The sequence below is a fragment of the Falco punctatus genome, assembly GCF_963210335.1.
Source record: "Falco punctatus genome assembly, chromosome: Z".
In the NCBI taxonomy this organism is placed as follows: domain Eukaryota; kingdom Metazoa; phylum Chordata; class Aves; order Falconiformes; family Falconidae; genus Falco; species Falco punctatus.
The window spans coordinates 22,455,939-22,478,578 of record NC_137586.1 but is presented as its reverse complement, the minus strand read 5'-3'; the positions used below and the strand labels follow the sequence as shown (position 1 = coordinate 22,478,578).

Genomic DNA, 22,640 nt, shown 5'->3' with positions numbered 1-22,640 from the left:
CAATATGTCTAAACGTATGCATCGATTCTACTTGTGCTAAGGATGCCAATTTCTGAAGATGTAGTAATGTCTGTTCCCAGTGAAAACAGTGGGAGTGGTGAGCATGCAAGCCTCTTTGGCAGAGCTGAATGCTTTAAATTGTTTCTCAAAGAGCTGCTTCAAGCACCTCTGCTTCAGTTGACCCATTTTCTACACACACTCCTAAGAGTCTGCCAGAACAGCAACAGAAGTGAAGGTATCAGTTTTGATTAGCAGCCAGAGATGACACTCCAAACAAAGGCCAGCTCACTCTACAACATGAAGACAACTATGGAAACAGGTATTCAATGGGACAGCCAAGATAAATGCCCAAATCCTTCCAAATATGGTAGGAGATCTAGTTTAGAGCACAAATTGACTACACAAGACAAGTGTGCTGAGAAAAGCTTAATCACAAAGCCAACAAAGAACAAATACTTGGGTCAAATCTCAATAGTAAGAAGCATAGGACATACTAAAATAAAAGTTACAGGGTTATTCCATACCCAACAGACCATTTACTACAAATGACATCATGTATGGATGTGATGAAAGCCCATCAGTGAGGTGTCCCAAATTTAAATCATTAGTTTGAAAAAATTATCCCCTCCTCATAAGATTTTTGATTTGTTTAACATCCCCAGAGCCAAATGGCAGAAGGGCGCAAGTGGTCTCAATCATGCACCAAAAAACTCTGAACACTTGCAAAGATATGCAAGCCCACTTGTTTTTCAAGTTTCAACAGATGGACCGGAACCTATCCAGAACTAATGACAGTAGATTAATGTTTGGAAGAATAACCATCACTATCATCAGTACAAGTCAGTTAAGCCTAAAGCAGGAAAGCAAATTAAAGCAATAAGCAGTAACTATTCCTTCTCATGTTATAAACACATTACATCTGTATTCATCCCATACATACTTTTCACCTATGTTCCCCTGGTATTTCAGCAAAAAATCTACAAAAAATGCTGTTAATTGTAGAGTGAGAAATAACCTGTAGGGCTTAAGTACTCTTTGAATGAATGTTTACACAAAGGCTATCACAAAACTAAATTAAAAATGCTCATGTTTTCAATATTTAAGTACACTACTTAGTGTATATTGAACACTCAATTAAGCTGAAGCAAATTAAGGATGCTTTAACTTGGAAGAGTCCACACATGATTTAACGTAGCACAGCACCTTCAGTTCATTCAGCTTAACCTTCCTAACGCTATACTGCTTAAACTTGCATACAAATACTGTTCATACAGTATGAATTCCTAAATATACATAGGAGTTACTCTAGGAAAGATGTACCGTGTCTTTTACATGTCACACACATACATATCAAATGAGACATGCAGAATTACTAAGGAACGTTAGATGAGCAGGAAGTTAAAAAGTTTCCACATTTTTTACTTCTTTGAAATGGAAATAGGTAACATTTACCTTTGTTGTCTCTGGCAGTGTTCTCAATCTTAGCAACTCCTAAAGTTCGTCGAATCTACAGAGAAAGCAATCTCTGTTATTTAATCACCATATTACTGAAAACACAACCTGCACCCCCACCCACTGCTTTCCAGTGAATGCAAATAACATCAGCAGTACAGAGTTGATGGCTGCTAAATCCCCCGCTGAAGAGCCCAGGGTGAAGACTGCTTGAACTACACGTACTGTTTCAAAACCTCCAAAACCTTTTCTATATTTTTCCTTGACATACAATTAGTTATATAAATATTAGTTCCCGACACCCTCTCTGCCAAACCTGTTCTTAGAAAAAATTTTGGAACTCCTATTAACCAGAGGAAAAAGAAAGGAACAGAGTTATTGAAAGCTCCACAGACACAAAAGTTAAAAATTGAGGCATAACTACATGTATACGAGTACTGTAAGTTTAACATGAACATGTTGTATAGAAATTACCAACCTTCATTCTGGCTACTCTGATTGATGGATTAGCTGGAAGTGATTCAAGATCTTCATCAGGTGCAAGACCTGGGTTAAGTGAAAATATACTATCCAACTCGATCTGTATAAAAGAGTATAAAACACATTTGTTTGATTCCTAAAACAATATTCACCCAGTCCATGTCTCTTGTTATGTTTGGGACTAAACAGTAAATACATTTAGTGTTTTTACACCATCATTTGTTAATTCTAAAACCTGAATAATCTTGTTTTATATACAATAGAACCAATGCAAGCTTTGGTCTTTGTATTAGTTGCAAATACACCCTTCAAAAAAGGGATTAATTAAAAAATGACCAATAAATATTTGTAATTTTTTAAAGTAATTAAATGAAAACAGCAGCAAATTACCACAGTAATACTAGCTACTTCTAAATATGACATACTGTAACATAAAAAGAAAGCAATCTCAATTATTTGAAATTTCCTTTACAGTGCAAAAGAAACAGAGGAATTACAACCACCCAAAAAATAAAAGCATAGTTGAAACCATGTTACATTTATCACGCTTTTTTTTTTTCTTTTAAGTGATCCTTATTCAAAATCCTGTTAAGATTTAAGGGCAGAGGAACAGGATCTTAAAAATAACTGGCTTCAGATCTATTGAAACCTGGTTTCCTAAAAAACTTAAATAGCTTTGGTGTCCACAGACTATCATTTCCTCTGGCTGGACCTTTCAAAGACCGCACTACTGTATGGATTCTTCGTATCCAGAGGGATGAGCTCAGCTGATGAGATCACCAGGACTTTCTCACAACTTTTCTTTTACTTGTGTTTTCACAAAAACCAGTGAAATATTTGAGACGCTTCTCAAAATCTCAGCTGAAACTGGCTAACATGGTCCAAAATTTAAAGGAAGAGAGGATAGCAAAGTGTTACGAAGACACGGTTTCTCAGAAAAAGCAAGGCTAGAAAATTGCCAAAAATAAATAAGCAAACAAACTAGCAGTTCAAGTCCTCAATAATATAAACACAAAAAGATTTCTAATCTAGCTTTCTCACTAGTTTCCCGTCTGAACTGCAAGTCATTCTCCCCCTCAAAAATTTTATTTTTCTACTTGTAAAAAGGGCATAACAAGGTGAGCCTTTGTCATCTGCTTCAAAATCAGTAGATTAAAAAACTATTTAAAAGCTATGACACAGAGATCAGGAAGTCTAATTTATTACAACAGAAACAAGCATTTGCCCAATAGATGCAAGACAAAACAGACTTTAACCAAACAATCAAGTAAATTAAGGCCTGTATCTTGTTTTTGTCTCTAGTCCAAACTCCAAACTAATATTCATGTATATTACACATCGCTTAAAAGAGAAAAGTTGTAAAATAATTAAGTTTACCTCTTTCCCTTTAGTATCTCCATTTTCAATCCATTCAACAGTTACGCTTTCACTATCTTCATTTAGAGATGTTACCATGGCTTGGTGAATTCGGCCTAGAAAGCAAACACAAATGATCATTTATTAACTGGTGGAAGAATTTTCCAGAAGTTATTTTCATCCCCCGACTGAGAGGTGCAGAGAAAGGCAGGAAGAAGAGGATCAAAAATAAGGTGATAAATAGAACGTGATTCCTGGCCACACAGTGTGAAGACCTGATTCACCAGTGATGGCTCTAAGGGACAATCAGCATACAAGTGAAAAGCTCAATGAACAGAAAACTGGGTGGTAATTTAACCAAAAACACCACATGAAAGCCACACCACTCAGACTGTCTTTTCTTGAGAGAAGAAAACTCAACACCATGAGCCTCCCACAGGCACTAAAATCTCCTGAGATGTGCTCCACAAAGGCTCGTCTGTGCCCCTTCTAGGCTGATACAACATCACGTGTCCCAACATGGGAGTAAAGCCTGCTGAAACTGTATTCTGATATCTGTTTCTTATGGGCATCCAATCAGTCAGTAATTCAACTAAAATTAAACTGCCTGCAACACTAATACAAATCATCATTTCAAAACCAGCTGCTTACACAGACTGCTGAACTGGAGATAAGGTGCCACTGGTTTGATTTCTCCACTGAAAGACTCAAAGTCAATGTCCTGGTTTCAGCTGCAATAGTTACTTTTCTTCTTAGTAGCTGGTACAGTGCTGTGGTTTTGGATTTCATATGAGAATAATGTTCCAGTTGGGTTTTACTCCTCTCTCTTTTTGTTACCTCCCTTTTCATTATTACTACTACTCCCACCATTGTTATTTATTATTATCGTATTTTACTTTATTTCAAGTTATTAAACTCTTATCTCAACCCACAGGTTTTACCTTTTTTCTGATACTTCTCCCCATCCCACCAGGTACAATAAAACAAGTAAACTTTCAGTATGAATATGGATTTTTCTTCTTAAGTATGTAGAGTACCACAACTTTTTTATGTCCTATTTCCTATGCACACGAGCAAGGAGCACTTGGAAGAGCACAACAGCCATGCACTGACACAAAAGGATCAAAGACCCAGGTGTCACATTGATTTCATATCTGTGCTGTGCCCTGAGTACCAAGAACAGGGGTTTCTAAAGAACAGCAGCCCAATGGAACTGCTCCTGCAACACCCTCCTTTAACAAGCTATAGCATGGACAAGCCACCTCTCACTCCACCTGCCCTGACCCACCTGCCAGGTGCCCAGGAGCCATGTGCAGCTCCCAAAGCACAAGCGACTGTCCTGGAGCAGGCTGTGTATATGTCGCCGCTGCGCAGTGCTTGCTAGGGGCAAGCCACAGCAAGGTTCCTTACACATCTGTCCTGGGCTGTCTCCCCCACCCTGCACCTGTCTTCTTCTGTAAAGCTCACAGCCTCCATAAATCCATTCCAGTTTTCTCCTCCACTGATTGTTTCAAACTTCTGTTTTAGCCATTTCAATCATAATTTCCAAAGTTCATGTTTTTATACAGTCTAAGCCTCTTAGGACCTGCTGAGGGACAGAAAGGAAAAAAACCTTGACCGGTATCCTGGATTACCTCACCTAACAGCACAAGTAACAAATGTATACTGTTAATATTTATTTTATTGAAAAGGCTGCTCAACATTCACATCTAGTTAAAATAAAGCAAGATGACAGACTATGGGGAAGTCATGAACAGTAACGGCAAATCTATGTACTCTAACATAACATGCAGGGGAAGAGACTAACTGAATTAGTTAACTGGAAAAGCCTAGCACTCTAGAGACTCGCAAGGCAGGCAGCAGCCCTGGGCACCACTACTTTCATATCTGCAGCGTTCACCTCCCCAGCAACATACATTACATATACATTTTACAACCTCTACACTTGTCCTTGCTCAAAGCGTAAGATTCACCCCATCACTAAAGAAGGTTAATCCTCCCCCTTTGCTTCACTTTGCTTCCTTCTTCTAGCATTTGCTGCCTTTTATTTCCCTCACCCATGTTTTGTCTGAACAAACTCTTCCATTTATGCTTCCTGAGCACAATTTTCACAGGCGCCCCAGCTGTATTTGCCACCCAGGTGCTGCCAGGAGATGAGCAGGCAGGGACCACACCTGTGCCCTCCCTTCCCTGCATGGATGCTTCTCCCTTTCCCCTCACCCCAAAGGACATTGTCCAGGCATGCATCCTGCCCTCAGGACCCTGCTGAATTCTGCTGGTTGCAGGGCTGAAGCAGACTCACCAAGCACAATGCTCTTGCACCATATATCCTTGGACAAGCATTTTTGTCCAAGTTTTCTTTGTGCAAGATCCTAAGTACACCTCTCCATTGTTTTTTCCACTTTTAATAGCCTCTAGGGACTTAATTTCGTGCAAGAACACCCTGTTGTAGAACTGTTTCAATTAGCTATCTGGTCCATCAGCAAAATAGCAACAGAAGCCACTGTCCTTTCTGCAGAGTGCCGCTCCCACCACTTCCACAAACAGCATGCTGGAACCACAAAGACACAAAAACTGTGGGAACTGAAGACTCCTCAAGCTTACGTTGGTATAATCTTCTGCTATTCTTTTAAGGCTTGGCCCAGCTATCTGCAGGATCAAGAGAATAATTATGTATGAAAAAGTCTAACTTAAGCAAAACATTCTGAACAATATTATGATAATACTTTGTATGTTACTGCATTTTATAAATTTTGAAGAAAAGCACTATTCACAGCTGAAACTTGTGACACTGTATTAGTCACAGAGCCATCACGTAAGTCCTCTTACCTGCTTCTCTATTACTTTTGACAGAGTACAAATAATAATTTAAAAAGGTTTAACCTTTGCTATAACAAGTCCAAGAAGATCAAAGCAGGCTGATGGATCAATAGAAAACACTGAACACTCTCACAAACACAGTAAGCCAGCATGCTGTAACAAAAGAATCACAATAGACCTTCCATCTCTGTGCCAGATTTCATCTGTTTCCTGGCCAAGAAAGTCAGGACTGAATTAAAAAAAAAAAAAAAACACTACTAACAAAAATAAGTGTTATGCCCACCTTCCAAATATGCTCAACTTAGATAGAAAATGTGTACTATAATGTTTAAACTGGCAATGTACCCATACAACTTGTTTGTAAAATTTCTTTGTTACTAAAACTTTTACATGTTATTCAAGAGCCAGAAAGCACATTTACATCTTTACAATTGCCTCTTGCTCTCTGCAAACAGTATTCCATTATAGTTTTCTAGTACACAGCTGAATACAGCAGCTGGGAAATTCAGGAATGCCAGCAACCAATTAGGCTGGCATAAACCTCGTCTAGCATATAAAGCAAGACCAAGCTGCAAATCCTAAAGCATAAGAGCCAAATCAATCTGTAGAGTGGCTGAAGGCAACATCCTTGATTTGTGGTGCATTTTCTAAGGCTGGTATCAAAATGCGAAATGCAAATATGTATACGTAAACACAAATGTGCATTATGGCAAACTGAAAAATGAACAAGTGATTCAAGAAAGACTATTTTCACACACATCTCGAAAACAAAAGTAGACTCATAGTGCTCATACACTGACTCTTCACTCAGCATGTCTTTAATTTCTAGCGCCTCTCCTCACATGATTAGAATTCACATCAGAGGCAAAACTTTTTCTGAGAAGTTGTTCCATTGCTGTAGAGCTCAAAAGTAATGTAGAAGTTATTTCAGAAGGTTATTATTTGTATAAATATGTTCTGTCACACAGTGTGTGGCATCTGGCTTATCTCTACTGACTAGAGCATGCAGAAAATATTGCTCCAAATACAGTAATTCAACAGGAATGTATGTTAAGCCAACACTTTACAATTACCTTAAACACACATATAATGTTCTCATCCTAATCAATACAAGAACATAAATTTCTCCATTCCGGCTTCCTAGTCATCTGATGAACATTTGTCAAACAGAAGAAAGCAACTATAAACATCTGCAGAAATATCAAATAAATCCCCTCTATTGCAAGAGTCCTTTAGGGTAGCTATGGGTGCAGAAAAAGCTTCAAGCGGCAGCAGCAAAAGCAAATAATCAAGGCTAAATCAAACATTTTAACTAACTCTCAACCTAGGTTGATCACATATACCAAGTTGTATTTGGGTCCATACCTCTAAGCAAACCAAACTTTTTCTATCAGCAAAACTTCTCTAAACCACCGCAATTCTGAAGCAGTGATATATGACAGTACTAAAGCCATGGCCTTTTCACCTTCCTAATACTTTTCAGAAACCTAAGTTAGCAATGTTAAATATGGGTGGTTGTTTTCTAAATTACAGTCTGGGCTACAGCACTGGCTGACATGTGACTCAAACCCCTTGGCGCTCTCCCAGGTGACTCAAGAAATAAGGCTAGAAGACAACCTCAGCCTTCCCCACCCTTTGACATGATTGAAGTGCACTGGCCCTAAAAGCCACTGTGCCCACACATCTCATGCAACAGTTCTGTGAAGTATCTTTTGAGCCATAATAATGAAAAATTTAAGCACAGGCTCTGATCAGGTTATGGAGAAGAAAGGCTCACAACTTCCACTATGACCTTCTCATTCCTCCCCCAAAACCAGTGTAGCGGGACTCTGCCCGGCAGCATCATGCTATGACCATCACACAGTTGTTTAAGCCTTGTCGGCCCAAACCCAGGCAATTATTTTTAGCAGGGCTAGGCTACTGCAATGTTAATGGGCCTGACATTCAGTATAGGAAACTTACTGCTTGTGTTACATTCTCTGAACTTACCACTTCTTTAGAAGCCCACATCTGTTATATTAGTTCAGGCAGTGGTCTGTCAGCTGAGCACTTTAGCTTTTCTGTATGCCTCAACAGTAGATGTTTCATAGTGCAAAAATACACTACAACTTAACATCTGCTACAGAGGCTTGCTGTGGATGACCACTGCAACAGAAGCTACCCATCCCTTCAAAGACTGTAACAGCCATTTGTGAAATAGCCATAATTTTCCTAATCATGTTTATGAGGAACTAGCATGAACATTATCTCATGTAGAGACATCTGGATAGGATTGACCTTCACCCTCTGCCACTTGGTCTTCAAAAATTAAAACTGCAAAACTTCACTTTCTTTCAAAAATAACGCCCTAGTTACATATACAAAAGAAACATTTAGGAGAAACATGAGGCTGCAAATTCAGAAGCAGCATTTGCCAAAATTAGTACGGTCCAGAAAACTGCCTCCTGTGCTATGGGGTCCAGACCTGGCAAGTCTGGTGGACGGGTCTTCCCACTCTTCACAGAGCCCAGGAAGGTGAAAAATAATCCTCTCCTCACCAAACAATGCCTACACCAAACTTAAGGGGAAAAATCCCATGGAAAAAGAGAATTCCAGGCTCAGTATCTCCAGTGATGTCAATTGTGATGACATCCCTATTCAGGCAATCAGGGCTTGTCATGGTCCTGCCTGCACTACACAGACAGCCCTGCTGCTGATCTCCCAAAGAAAAACGAGCAGATGTTTCTTTCTCCACAATACTAAACATATTTAATTTTCTTTTGTTCCAAAGTGTAATTTATCCACAAACAAGCAGCCTTTTGTTCTCTTTTGTATCTACCACGGGTACATGTTATTTTTGTTTTACTTAATCATATAGATTTGTTCTGGTTTTGCCAGCTTCTCTTATTGTCTTACCTGTTACCTTATAGTGTTATCACACTGCCAAATGGGTCACTAAACATGCACAGCACCTGATACATTTCTAAAGAAAGCTCTTAATAAAATACATATTTAGTTAAAATTATATGGGGTTTTAATATTTTTTTATTTTTGTGAATGGTCCCTAGCTACCAACTCATTTTGTTTTATCCTCTAAATTACCACGGCAATACCCAAGTCCTTCAAGTTATTACCCAAATCAAGTTTCCCATGTCTGCCTGTATATTTCAGGTTTGAACTAAAATCCAACTTAATCTACTCTTCCCCCATCTAGAAAGGTAACAATTTCAGGAAAAAAACCCCACACATCTAATATATGTATCCAATTTCTGTGTAAAAAACAATCACAGACAGTGCTTTAGAAAAACAAAGTTCACAGATCTTACTGGCAGGCCACTAACAAATGAGATGGGGGGGGGGCGAGGTGGGGCAGAACAACACAGACAGCACTGTTGTCATGGGTTTTGCTTCTCTAATGGTTGTTCAATCTGCAATCTCTTCACATTGTGATTCATTTTTTTTTCTGCTGACCTTTCATTTTGCAAATCAATCTCTAAAATTTCCCTTTACATTCAAAACAAGTCTTCTGTGGTTTCCCCAGTTAGGGGAATACTGGATTTTTACTTCCCTTCAAGGCAGGTCCAGTTTCTTTTGGGAGTGGGGAGCTAGTATTCTTTTAAGCGTATTTCAAAGGGCATTATTTTACATTAGTGAGCTCCTCCTAAAACATCTTCCCTTTATTTGCTTTCAGAAGCTACAGTGACAGTGAAATCAATGGCAGTCATCCCACAGGCTTCAAAAAAGGTTGTCAAGAGCATCTCACCACCATAGCATTCAGAAGCTACAGCTACATATTGCCTCTGGAGGCATCAGTGTCAGAGCAAGATAGGGGGCTTGTTTCTGGAGTGGCTCGATTCATAAATAAGTGTCACATCATGATGGCCAACAGATGCACTGACATACAGGTATTTAGCAGCAAGTTATCTCAGATGTACCATGCCAGTCATCCTACCATTTTTAAGAGTGGGTAAATTTTGCACATTACCTTGGTCACAGAAAAAGATACTTCAAAGGAAGCACCTGTCTACATCTAATACACAGCAACATTAAGTCCCCTAGTTCAATAAACTGAATACATTTCACCTTTATGTTACTTCAGGTGACACAGAAGTTATTAAGCACCAACTGAGAGGCTAGGTATAATATAGCCTCCGGCCAACACTGACCATTATTTGATTGCAGGACTGAACTGCAGTATAGGATACATGAAAGACAAGCTGCATGAAGCTTGTTGGCTGCTTGTTTCCTGCCTCCTGACAAAACCATCCTAACTTCAATGCCTTTGACCTCCAGATCTTTCTTCCCTTAGAAAGATCTGCTTATTCTTTAGCAAGCTCCGGAACCCTGGAAAGAGAAAATACGAAGACTTTCCAGAAAATCCCAGCAGAACCCCACCCTGGTTTAGCAGGCTTCACAGACCTCACCAAGGCCAAGAACAGATGACATATTCCCACTCAAATTAAAGACCTGAGGTCATGACTGACCTGCCATTAATTCAGTGAACTTCTCATATCAGTTCTCTCCTACCAGACAAATCCGAAAAGCTAGCACCCTAAACCTGTCACACATGCCTCCTTTATTCATGTATATTTCTAGACAGCACCATGCATCCTCCCGCCAGAAGATACTTACCGAAATGAGAAACACTGGATCGCCCACAGAAATAACTCATGGGCATTATCAGCAAACATTCTTGTTACATTTTAATCATAAAGAGCATCTGATACAATAACATCAAGCTTTCTATCAAGTGATGGAAGACATGTTCAAAGACACTTCTGTCCGGGCACGCTGCCGTGCCGTTTATTCAGAGCCCAGCTTGTACACCAGAGCAAACAAGTTTTGCTTTACACTGTAGGCCTTTACTCCTTCCATCACCCAATCCTCCGGGCAAGGCCTTCCCATCTCTCGGCCAAGGGCTCCTCGGGCTCCCCTCCCCACCCACGCCCCTCTCCCCCCCGGATCCCCTCATGATGCCCATCCACGGCCACGCCGCCCGCACGTCTCGCCGCCCACCTCCCCCGCTACCCCCCGGCCACGAGCCCCGCCCCCCCATCCCCGCTGCACCCTCCCGGCCTCCCGCCCCACCTCAGCCCCCGCCTTGCCGCCGCCCCCCCATCCCCGCTGCACCCTCCCGGCCTCCCGCCCCACCTCAGCCCCCCGCCTTGCCGCCGGCGCCGCACCCCCCCCACCCCGCCGCGCTACCGCAGCCCCTCTGTCCCCCGCGGCGGCGGCCGCCGCTCGCCCCGCGCAACCGCCCTGCGCCGCCAAGCGCCAGCGCTCCCCTGACAACGGCAGCGCGCGCCAGGCCCGGCCACTCCCCGGCCCCGCGTACACAATGGGCCCCGCGCGCAGCCCCTCCCCGCCCCCCGCAGGCCGCGCACCGGGGCGGCAGCGGCGCCCGGCCAGGGCCCGAAGACGACAGGCCGAGCCGGCCCCTACCGCCGCCATACTAACCATCGCTGCGCTTGATCTCCACGTTGACGCCTATCCGGATCTTGCCGAAGTCGGCCGCTGCCATCGCTTTATGAGGCAGTCGAGGAAATCAGAAGCACTGCAGGCCGGATGCACCGGGGACGAGAAAAGCGCGTACCGCTGTGGTAGCCCCGACCGCGGCGGTTCTGTTGAGGGAGGGAGGGAGGGAGGGAGGGAGGGAGGGAGGGAAGGAGGGAGGCAGCTCTTTGACGGGGAAAACGGGGAAAAGGTGAGAGAGAGAGACGGCGCCGGCCGAATATAAAAGGTGCTGGGCGCTTCTGCGCTTGCGCGGTGTGGCGTCACGTGAAGGACCCACTGACAGCGGAGTCGGGGGTAGAGGTGCTGCCGCCGCGGCCTTCGGTAGCCGCTCGCTGTCCCCTCTTCCCCCTCCTCCCCCCCCCCCCTCCTCCTCCTCCTCCTGCTGCCTCGGTGGAAGGGGGCGCGCGGCCCTGCCGGGGCCCCCCAAGCCGCGCCTGCCGTCATGGGGCGCCCGGCGTCCCCTCCCGGCGGTCTTGGGGCGCCCCACCTCGGCCTCGCCCCCCCGCTGCGCCGTGGCGCCTTGGCTCCTCCCTCGCCACCGCCCAGCGCGGCACCTCGGCGGGGCTGGCGCAAGATGGGTGCCCCCGCTGCCCTGAGGAGGGCGGCCCGCGGGAAGCCAGGCTGCGGGTCGCGCTGCCGCCTCTCCACGCTCGGCTGGGCCCGGGACGCGAGACGCTTGTCACAGACGCGGGCCGCCTGTGCCAGCCTCAGCCTCTTGGACCTGTCCCCGGCTTGGGAACGCGCGCATATTTGGCACCATGTGGTGACTGAGCTGCTCTGAAGTTGTAATGTAGTAACTTCAGCTATCTCCTGCTTGCTCGCAGGGCTCCCCTGTGCCAAGTAGGGCAGCTTAGAAGCGTCGTTCATGTTCCCCAACCTGCCGCGCTGTCAACAGCACCCATCCATACTTGCCTCATGGCTGCCCTGAGCCTCACACAGCTTTAAGTAAAAAGCAAAACACACTGTAATAAGTAACTAAGGGTGATTTGCTGATCAAATGGGCTTTTAACAAAAGAAATGATCTTGCTGCAGCAGATTTGAGAACGTTCTGTCTGGTGAGAAAAGAGTTAACTATGAGGCTGCGAGATGTACCTTCTCAAGGCCAATGTTAAATGTCTTCATGCCCAGCAAAGCCAGTCTATTAAAAATAATCCCTCAATCCACATATGAACAGGTAATATGTAATGACAGCTGACACTGCACCCCCCTTCCTGAGAGCTGTGCCTTCCCAGCCAGCTGTCACCCTCCCTGCCTCACATCTCCTCACCTCTAAGGGCCATGAAAGTGATCAGGGGGATGGAACACCTCTCCCACGAGGACAGGCTGAGAGAGCTGGGGTTGTTCAGGCTGGAGAAGAGAAGGCTCCAGGGAGACCTTATTGCAGCCTTTCAATATGTCAAGGGGGCTTATAGGAGGGATGGAGAGGGACTTTTTATCAGGGCCTGTAGTGAAAGGACAAGGGGCAATGGTTGCAGGCAGAAGTGTAGGTTTAGATTGGATATAAAGAAGAAATGTTCTGTGAGAAGAGTGGTGAAATACTGGAGGAACAGGTTGCCCAGAGAGGTAACAGATGCCCCATCCCTGCAAACCTCCAAAGTCAGATTGGACAGAGCTCTGAGCAGCCTGACCTAGTGAGGGACAATGCTGCCTGTGGCAGGGGTGGTTAGAACTAGGCGACCTTTGAAGTTCCCTTCCAACCAAAACCATTCTGTGATTCTATATCTACACACAAAAAAAAGCCAGAAGAGGAACTGACAAAAAGTTAAAACAAACAGCAGCAACCACATTGCACAGCAAGATTAACACTTTCAGACACTGTGTGTCACTCTCTTTTTAAACTCTGTTTACTCTTCTTGCCTACCTTTGTTTTTACAAGAGAAATTTAGGTCTAAACCACATTATCATAGAAGGCATTTCTTACTGTGGTTATGGTGGAATTACAATATTAAAGGTATCAAGATATGTCCAGCAAAACTACTTTGGATTTTTAATTTAGTCACTGTCCGTTTAATTCAGACTACTGACAAATACTGAAAAGCACTCTGAAAAATCCCTCTGAAAAAGATCTGATGCAAGTAATACCATGAAGAGTCCAGTACTTTTAAAAAGGCCTCTTCTAATTATAACAAAATCAAGTACATGCTCCTTTTATCCTATAGATGGTTTTGAAATAAAATAAAAATGCAACAAATTTTTTAGACTTACATAAGAATTGGGCAGGGACTAACTCTGAATTAAAAAAAAAAAAGTTTCTTTTACCCACTGTAATTCCAAGGTATTTCAAGACTTGAACTGAACATTTTATAATGTTCTTTTTGTACAAATTCTACTGCATAGACATACCTTTCATAGTTCAGCTTTGTTTTGGAGAAGAACCTATGACAGACTTGGGTAGCCATTGCTTGGTCTCTGTTTAACTGTTATATTTATGATCCATTTGATTAAACATTTTCTGGCGGTTTTATGTAATGTAAAAATTAAAAAAATCAGATTCTAAGATTAGAAGGAGACTAATTGAAAACCATCTCATTTGAAATAGTTAGATAACAAATGATAACTTGTTTTTTATGCTATTTGCTCTGTCTATTCCATAAACGTTAAACTGAAAAATTTGAGAGGTAAATTATGTATAATTTTATGGAAAATCATTTGTCACTGCAGAAATAGATGGTTACTTCTAGACCTAAATCATCCCATTGAGGTAAAGTAGTTGTATCTTAGAAACACATAATCAAGTGCTACTCTAAAACAAAATAGAACATAAATATCAGTTTGGAGTTAATAATGAAATCTTTGAAGTACTTTGGCCTTAGTTCAATAAATTGTTTAAGAACATTCTAAAATTTAAATACAAATCTGAAGTTGACTCATGAAGATAAGACTCAAAGTTATTATTTTGTTGTATGCTCTGTGACAACTGAGTTTTTTGTTATTGTCAAAAAGCACACATGGCGGCTTTCATAGAGCAAGTCAGCAATGGCCAGAAAATCACTTGTGTGTGCCTAGAAAATGTACAGCAGTAATAGTAAATACATTCAAATGTTTTTAAAATATGGCAGAACATTATAGGAAGTTTTCTTTTGCAAATAAAGATCTCTAATACTTTGTTGGTTCTTTTTAAGCAGGTGTTGCTTTTCTGTTTTTAAGAAAAAGCATCCAAAACTGTACTCCTGAGTAGCAGGTCTTTCTTACCTAGTTTTATAAATACATTTCTCTTTTCCCAGTTTCAGTTAACAATACATATTCAATCCAGCATTAATAGAAGAACAAAAGCTTTCAGGTCCAAAATTTGGTTGTACATTTTTAATTGAGGTGCAGGAAAATTTTATTATATGGAGTATGACATTTTATTGGTCCACTAACATAGACTTTCTCTGACCATTTTTTAGAAAACCATATTCATAGTTTCTAAAATAATTTTTGCAGAATTCCCAGAGCAGTATGCATCTACCTGTTACGCATCAGTACATGGTACATGTGTTTTTTGAAAATACAAATAATACAATTACTGAGACTTTGGCATTACATTAAAAACTTTGGGTGCTTTTGGATTAGTAAGATATCAAAAATAGTGGAAAATGATCATGCACCAATTATGTTTCAATTGTCAGCAGGAATTCTTGATTTTTCAACAAACACTAGCATCTGCTTGCATTTCACACAGACAAAATCATATTAATTGCAATGTTAATTCACTGTATTTATATTTCAAAATCAAGTTATGAATATCACTCTACCTCCCTTATAACTTAAGTCATTGATTAAGTATATGAACTATTTCACAGCACTAGTGAACAAATATAATTAATCATATTACACTTTTGTAATCATAGTAGCTTGAATGCAACTGATATTAAATGTGTATGCAGGACAGTCAACAGTCAAGTTAAAGGAACATGAGGTCACTTGTAAGATTTAAAAAAGTCATCAACATATTTATTACATAGAAACAATTTTAAAAAGGAGGCACCATAATACTGTAGCTTCTCAGGTCATCATAAGAACCGATTGCAGTACAGAAAAAAACTGCAAAATTACTAACAGATAATGTCTTCCACTTAAAAATCAGTAAATATGCAATAAGAGCCTGAATTAGTTTGAGGTGCTAGTTGCCCGCTTAAGACTGATAGGCTTTTCTTGTCCAGTTCAGTACTTCTGTGAAAACAGTAACATCTGAGCTGTCCCACAGATCACTTAGTGCTCTTTTTTCCTTTTAGGCATCTCTTCATCTGTATTGTATTGCTATTTAAAACTTGCTCCTGCTGGACACAACACTCCAATAGCATCAGAAAGTGATAAAAAGAGAAGAACCACCTTACTTACAGAGACAAATAATGTCTAAGCATAATAGCTTCTCTGTATTAGAGAATGGATGGAGGTGCTGAAACTATTGCTATAAAACTCAAACACACTTGTCCTGTGCCCACCTTAAAGCAGTCAGTGAGCTGCTGATTTTACTGCAATCATGAGAATTGGAAGAATTAAGTTGTTCTTCTGTGTTTTGTTAACACAGCAAATTTAGGCAAAAGTTTATAATTGCTCTGTGTCAGTCACCAATGTCATCCTGCAGCACTCTGATAACTCCTAACATGGCTTCTCTGTCACTTCTCTGTATGCTCCCGAAGAAGGTCAGGTTTTCTAAAAGCCTCTCGTCTGCATGAACAGGACTAAATAGATCTCTTTGTATGTTTTTGCAATTCTAGCTACTTTTCTTTTATTACTTGATTTCTATGCAGCTTCTCAAGGTAATTCTTATAAGAATCCTTCTAGCAGCATGCATAGGGCTGGCATAAAGGTGCATGATCTGGCCAAAGATAGTAAGAAAATGTGAGGCTTGCTGACCTCTGCTATTGTGAAGGGGATCACTCCACATACAGCAGTTTTGGTACACTTCTACTGGTTTCAATGGTCAGGCAAAAATTTGGAGAAAAGGAACTACTGAGAAAATTTGCTCCTAAATCAAATGCAAGTATATAAATAAAATTGTTTTTTCACTTATTGCTTTATTATTCTGGAATGCGTTCTGCTCTTAAAGAACTTTTGCATGCAGAAAAGTGGAGCATTGCTAGATACTAGACAAAGAATCAACAAGTGAAGAGTGTGAATGTATTGCAGTCTCTTCAAAGCAGAAGACATGAGAAAAGCACACCTCCTTCTCTTACTGTGCCCTTCATTTCAGCTCTACATTTGTAGCGACGGTGACATCTTCTGCTCTTCCCTGTATTCACAGGTACTTGTGCACATTGGCTGGATGTCATAACATCTAGCTAAGGTTAAAATGACAGTCCAGAAAAACTACACTAGTTCAAAAGTCACAAAATAATAGAAGCACTGAAGAATAAGCTGGATGTGCTTATTGCAGTAGACAGCAGTGTGGTCATTATGGCTCTCGCACATATGTTATGTATTCTCTTACTCATTCCATATGCTGCTGCTGAGCGTCTGGCCCACGGCAGCTATGTATCTGAGGTCATATTTCATTATGCATTCCTATTGATTGTATGAAACACAGGCAGAATTCCTGATAGGTAACAAACTGCTTCAGAAAAAACATGAGCAAAATAAGATGAACCTCTGTCCAAGCCTCTTGCTGCCTACAGGTAAGCCCAGAACAACTATACTGCAGATATTTATATTTAGTCTTAATCCTCCTCTTCCTTCTTTCATTTCTCCCTTTTCTCCCCTGCCCAGATCATCAAGGGAAGTCTCAGAGGGATTGTGGTAAGAAAGCGATCTGGTCAGATTATTTAACTGAGTGATAAATACACATTTCTAACAGCCTTCTACTATCCAATGTAACCTTTCTATCAGAAGGAATTACCCTGTTCATATTACTTGTGAAAATAATTTTAGCACAAATGCATCTACCTTGTAGCATAATCTAATAATTACGTCTCATCTTTGCACTACCAGTAAGGCTTCTGCAGCAATTCATGTGGACATATTCTGCCTTATAAAAATTGAATTGTTTCTTTACTTGTTCTTGGAAGTTTTTCTATAGCTGTCTATATGTTTCTGTGTCATTGGTACACAGTATTAGCAAATATTCATACCTGAGGTACTTTTGTCTTAACACACAGTGTTTTAGCACATTATGTTGGCATTTGAATTCATGTAGCTTGTCAATGTGCTTGTTTATGATTTTATGTCTTTGTGGGATTTTTTTTATGCCTTTTCATAAATCCATTGTAAAGTCCATGTAACTAGGTAGAGCCACACTGCATAATGCGATGGCAACACCCAAGCAGGCACTGGACTTGGTAGCACACCCAGAGGATGTGGAACTCAGTCCTGAATATGCCTGTTCCTCAACATACAACAGGGAGGTGAAAAATATGCAAGAAGAGCTATTTGCAATTTCTCATCATGAGGCAGTCAGGACCTAAATTCAAGCTAAAAGGATATTCTAAAGGAAGATAAGTAGTGAATTTGATTCCACAAGTCCTGGAAGATAGAAAGCATGTAAATAAGTATGATGACAGATCAATCCCAAGCTTCCTTCTAAACACTAGCACTACCCTTCTGCTAGTACCCTGACTCTGCAACTGGAGCACATTTCTGGCTGCAATGGTATGTACTTTTATGAAGTAAAAATAGTGAGGCAAGTTTTTTGATGGGTTTTTATCAAAGTCATCAGAACTGCATTTTTTATCCCTACCCTACTTCAGATAAAATTTGGTGCAGTCAGGTGCATTTTTGTTCCCTGTGGTTTTTCGCATATAACAAACTTGCATCAAATCTTCTAAAACAAAAAGGGATAGTAAAAGTTGCTTTATTAAAAAAAAAACTACTAAATAAAATTATTTTCTTAAAATACAATTGTTGTCTAGTAATTTGATTAAAATAGATGTTTACTCTTTCTTGACAGATTACTTGGAAAAATAAGACATTTCCTTGCAAATGGATTCATGTATGTTTTTATTTTCATTAATGTCAGGGAATAGAAAAGATTTATCAGCTTTTATACTCTTGCAAATCTCACTGTATTTCCTATCCATTCACCTTGGAAACTAGATAGAAATTATATGTGCAGGCTGTTCTGATCAGTTATGCATTTGACAAATTAAGTTGCTAGCATTTGTCACAATAAAGATTTTAAAAAGTATTGTAACAAAGGCTATTTATGTTTAGGGAGCTCTTACGAGTTATGAGCACAACAAACTTGATGTTTTGTCCTTAATGTGAAAAAAAAAATCCCAGACATTGTAATTGCTTATTGTAATAACCAGAAAAGCTAAAAGTTATTAATGTCCTGTCTTCTGTTGTAAGCCAGCCCATATATTATTTTTCTATATAATTTCTATATAATTGATTAACCCTACTGTATTCCAATCCCTAGGCAAATGTCTTGTTGCTTCTTACTTTGCTAAAGCAATAAGAAAGAAATATTGTGATTGGAAGAAATTACTGCAGTAATTTCCCTGTTAAAACCTATGTTAACCTCAGTACAGTTTCAGCTGAACTGCTGCTTTAAGATTATTTGAAATCAAGACTTCCTTTACATTCAATGAGTAGAAGGGCAACTCATTGAAAGAACTCGGGCTTTTTATGGCAGGTGACATGGATAAACACTGAAATCCTACCCATTTCTAAGAAATAAACAGCATGGGGATGGATTCTGTAGCACAGATCTCCATCAGGGTCAAAATATATATGAGGTGAGATTGCAGTTCGTGTAGAAGGGCCCCAGCAGGCAGCAGTGCTTGGGCAAGTCCTTTTCTGCTCAGAGGAGATGGCAGGAGTTCTAGGTCTCTCTGAAGGTGGAGGCACAAGAGCTGTAATACTGAATTGTGGACCTTCAAAGAAGATGCAATGTCTGGCTGAAAGGCATGCATGGCATGGCTACAGTCAAAGACAGCTTTTGGTGGAAAAGGAGAGGAGTTACTTGGAAATAGCAGCGCACCTTGATACGCTGTGAATCTAGTGTTAAAAGCTCTTTCATCTGCATGTTCATAATTGAATTCAAATGCTTCCAGGCTCACTAGATCAAGTGCATAAAGGAAGAAATGAGACTAGAGTATTTTGGATCCAGCTACTGGAATATATTTAAATGTACTTAAGCTTTTTACACTTGTACTAAGTAGTACACACATAGTGAAAGTATACTGGGAAGAAAACTGCTTTTTATGTTTAGCTCTGAGAGTGGGTAGGCAGTGTTTTGAGGTTGTTCTTTTAGCTTAAAGAAATATATTCATATTAATTTCTGGTTACTAAACCTCTGGATCTATACTTGTGGAGTGCTGTAGAGTATCATCTAAGTCCCAGAGCCTTCCCTAGGGAAGATCATTTCTTACTTTTCTTATTTCCTCTGGCAAAAGTATAACTTAATTTTTCTTAGTGTAACATTGATGAAATTCAAGCAAATGGTAGAAAGACTTGTGAAAGGTGAGCAAGTTTCATTTTATCCCCTTTGGACTTGCTCATAACAATACTCTGTAGAATGCCTTGAAGAGCCCATCCACAAAACTTCCCCCAGGTTTCTTTTTAAAAGTGACCTTTTTTTGTCTTCTTAACATGCAGTTAGAAGAGAGGGAGCAGCTCAGAGAGACACACAAGTGTTGGTAGTGTTGTGATTAGCTCAAAAATGCAACCTCAAAGGGCAGCTTTGTCCAAACTTGAGGAACTTTGTCATACACAGTTTCTTATAGGAGCTGGGAAGAGTGCACTTGGATGGCATCAGCAGGCCTAGCAGGCAGGCTGGTCTAGCACAAGCAGCCTCTTGACATATTGGGCATGTGGAAGAAAGTTACAATTCCCAAAAATTAGTACAGCTACAGGTTTAAATGTGATAATGACAGTGTTAGACTCACAAATGAGAAGTGACATATTCAAATGTACTGCCCTAGGATGCATTAATAATGCTTTGAAAGGTCCCCTGGTGTGTACCCTAACCACGCTGAACACAACCCGTTTAATGCTCTTGCAGAAGCAACAGCCAGTGCGGACTGGACATGTACATGAAGAGTACTGCAGGGTCCAGTATAGGAAAAATATTTCTGTTTAAGCATAGTTTAAGCCTAGTTAAGCCCTGGATCATATTATACAGGGCATTTGTCATAATTCTCAGGTGAAGGTGATTCAAGAAGAGATTAAGTATCTCTTAGACATGGTGTATACCCTGTCTCTGAGCAGGAGGATGGGCTCTTTTGGATCCTCACAACCTTACATTTCTATCATATTTATGACAAATCCCTTTTTATGACCCAAACCCTCTCCCTCAGCTGGATTAACAGATTTTGTTTGAACTTCATGGCTGTTCTAATCTTAGCAAGGAGTTTAATACATTGTGTTCAACCACCACCCATGTGATTTACCGGATAACTTGGGTGTGCCTGAACTAAGGCACCTGAAGAAAGAATCCCTGCCTTTCAATATGTTGGCGGAAAAGGTGGAGGCTTTTTTCTGAATAATTGTATATAAAATTGCTGAAGTGCCCTTCAGGGGCATTAAAATTTGGTTACTTAGTAATTACTGAGGTTGTTAACAATTACTGTCACTTTTTGTTTGCAATGCTAAGGTTATAACCTCAAATAAGGAAACAAGAAACAACAGACAAACCCAGGCAAATTCAGGCAATGTGAGCATATGCAGTACATGTGCACTTACATCAGAAACCTTCCTGACAAGTTGTTTTCTGTTGCTTACAGGACAGCAGCCATCAATACAAAGCAAACAGGAAAAACCAACAAGACCCTGTTACAATGAGAATAAAATCCCTACCCTATCCTGTAACTTTCCTCCCTTCATAACTTATAAATTCTTTATATTAACTTCCTTCTAAAAGAGGATTACACAAAGAGGTGATTTTTTTCACAAATTATTCATTCTCAGAGAAGAAAGAATTAGTGAAAAAACACAACGTACTGGGAAATGATGAAACGGGGTCATACAGGCTTCCACTCCACAGGTTACAACCCATGAAGTTGCCACACATTTTATAAAACAGTGTTTAAATCCCAGGTGTTAGCTTACAGGAACTGTAACTATTTGTTCCTAGCTGTGATTACTTATTAAAAAAATCCTTCTTAAAAAAGAAAAATATCTTTGAATTATTTAATTCTTTTAGTTCTAATGAGGGCAACTGTGGGCACTAAGCACTGAGAGAATGAGAGGCTGTAGTTAGATATTTAATTTTCTTTTCCTCAGAGTTAACAAAATCATCTCATAACTTCATTTTGTTACTATCTTGTAGCTTGTCACATCTTTATTAAGCCATTTTTCCACACTGCCCTGTTGTTCACCAAACAAGAGGCAAACAGAATGACTCTGGATTATGGTAGCACTTATTAAATCCATGTTTAACAATGTACAGCTTTTTTGCATAAAGTTTCAGTGTCTTCACAGAAATTATTTTATTTGTAATAATCCTCTAATGACCTGTCATTGCACACACAAACATGAAGCACTGGCATTGGAATAAATTGTAAAGAAAACTTGGGTCACTGCAAAGTACCTGCCACGCTGGAAGACTGTGATAACAGTGTAGGATGGGAAAAGCTTTTTTTGAATAAACCACAAAACGGCAGCTTGAAGCAAATTGTACCAAGTGGATGGCTCAGCATCACTAGATCCAGGAAGCTGCTGGTAGATAAGCCTAGTTAGATATTGTTTATGTGCAGAAAGAAAGTGCTCACTAGTCCTGAATAAAATACAAAATTAAGACACCTTCTACGAGCTGATTTTTACTCAGACCAGTGACACTTAAACTAGTGATCCTGACTGGTGTTAGGACATCAAGGCTGTGCAGAATTATACCCCCCACCTATAACATCAGCATTTAGCAGACCTCCACAGAGCCAGATAAAACAAGGCCATTAACACTAGTGTTACCTCTTCTGTCCTATTTCTGTTAGAAGAAACTTGCCTTTCTAATCTAGACTGGCATTTGGAAAAATGGTGCTAATTATTACACTTGTTTCTGTGGTCCAAATTTGTTTCTTGTATCCCAGGCAATCTGCAGCAGGAGGTGTCCTCCAATGTAATTACGCCAAATAAGAAGCTCTAAGTACATGCAGAAGGCCAGCATTTCACATATTCCT

The 22,640-nt window shown here is 40.5% G+C and overlaps 1 protein-coding gene across 3 annotated transcripts in view; it reads right to left on the bottom strand.

The window, feature by feature from the left end:
* The window catches only part of KIF2A (kinesin family member 2A), a 42,444-nt gene extending 30,713 nt beyond the window's left edge, over positions 1–11,731 (bottom strand). For all 3 annotated transcript variants that reach the window (XM_080372839.1, XM_080372837.1, XM_080372838.1), the window contains exons 1-4: positions 11,545–11,731; positions 3,310–3,404; positions 1,931–2,032; positions 1,453–1,507 (exon numbers count right to left, since the gene is read on the bottom strand). In XM_080372839.1, coding sequence (XP_080228965.1) covers positions 1,453–1,507; positions 1,931–2,032; positions 3,310–3,404; positions 11,545–11,608 — 316 coding nt within the window. In that variant the 5' untranslated portion in view covers positions 11,609–11,731. The remainder of the gene's footprint in view (positions 1–1,452; positions 1,508–1,930; positions 2,033–3,309; positions 3,405–11,544) is intronic.
* Positions 11,732–22,640: the final 10,909 nt, after the last annotated feature.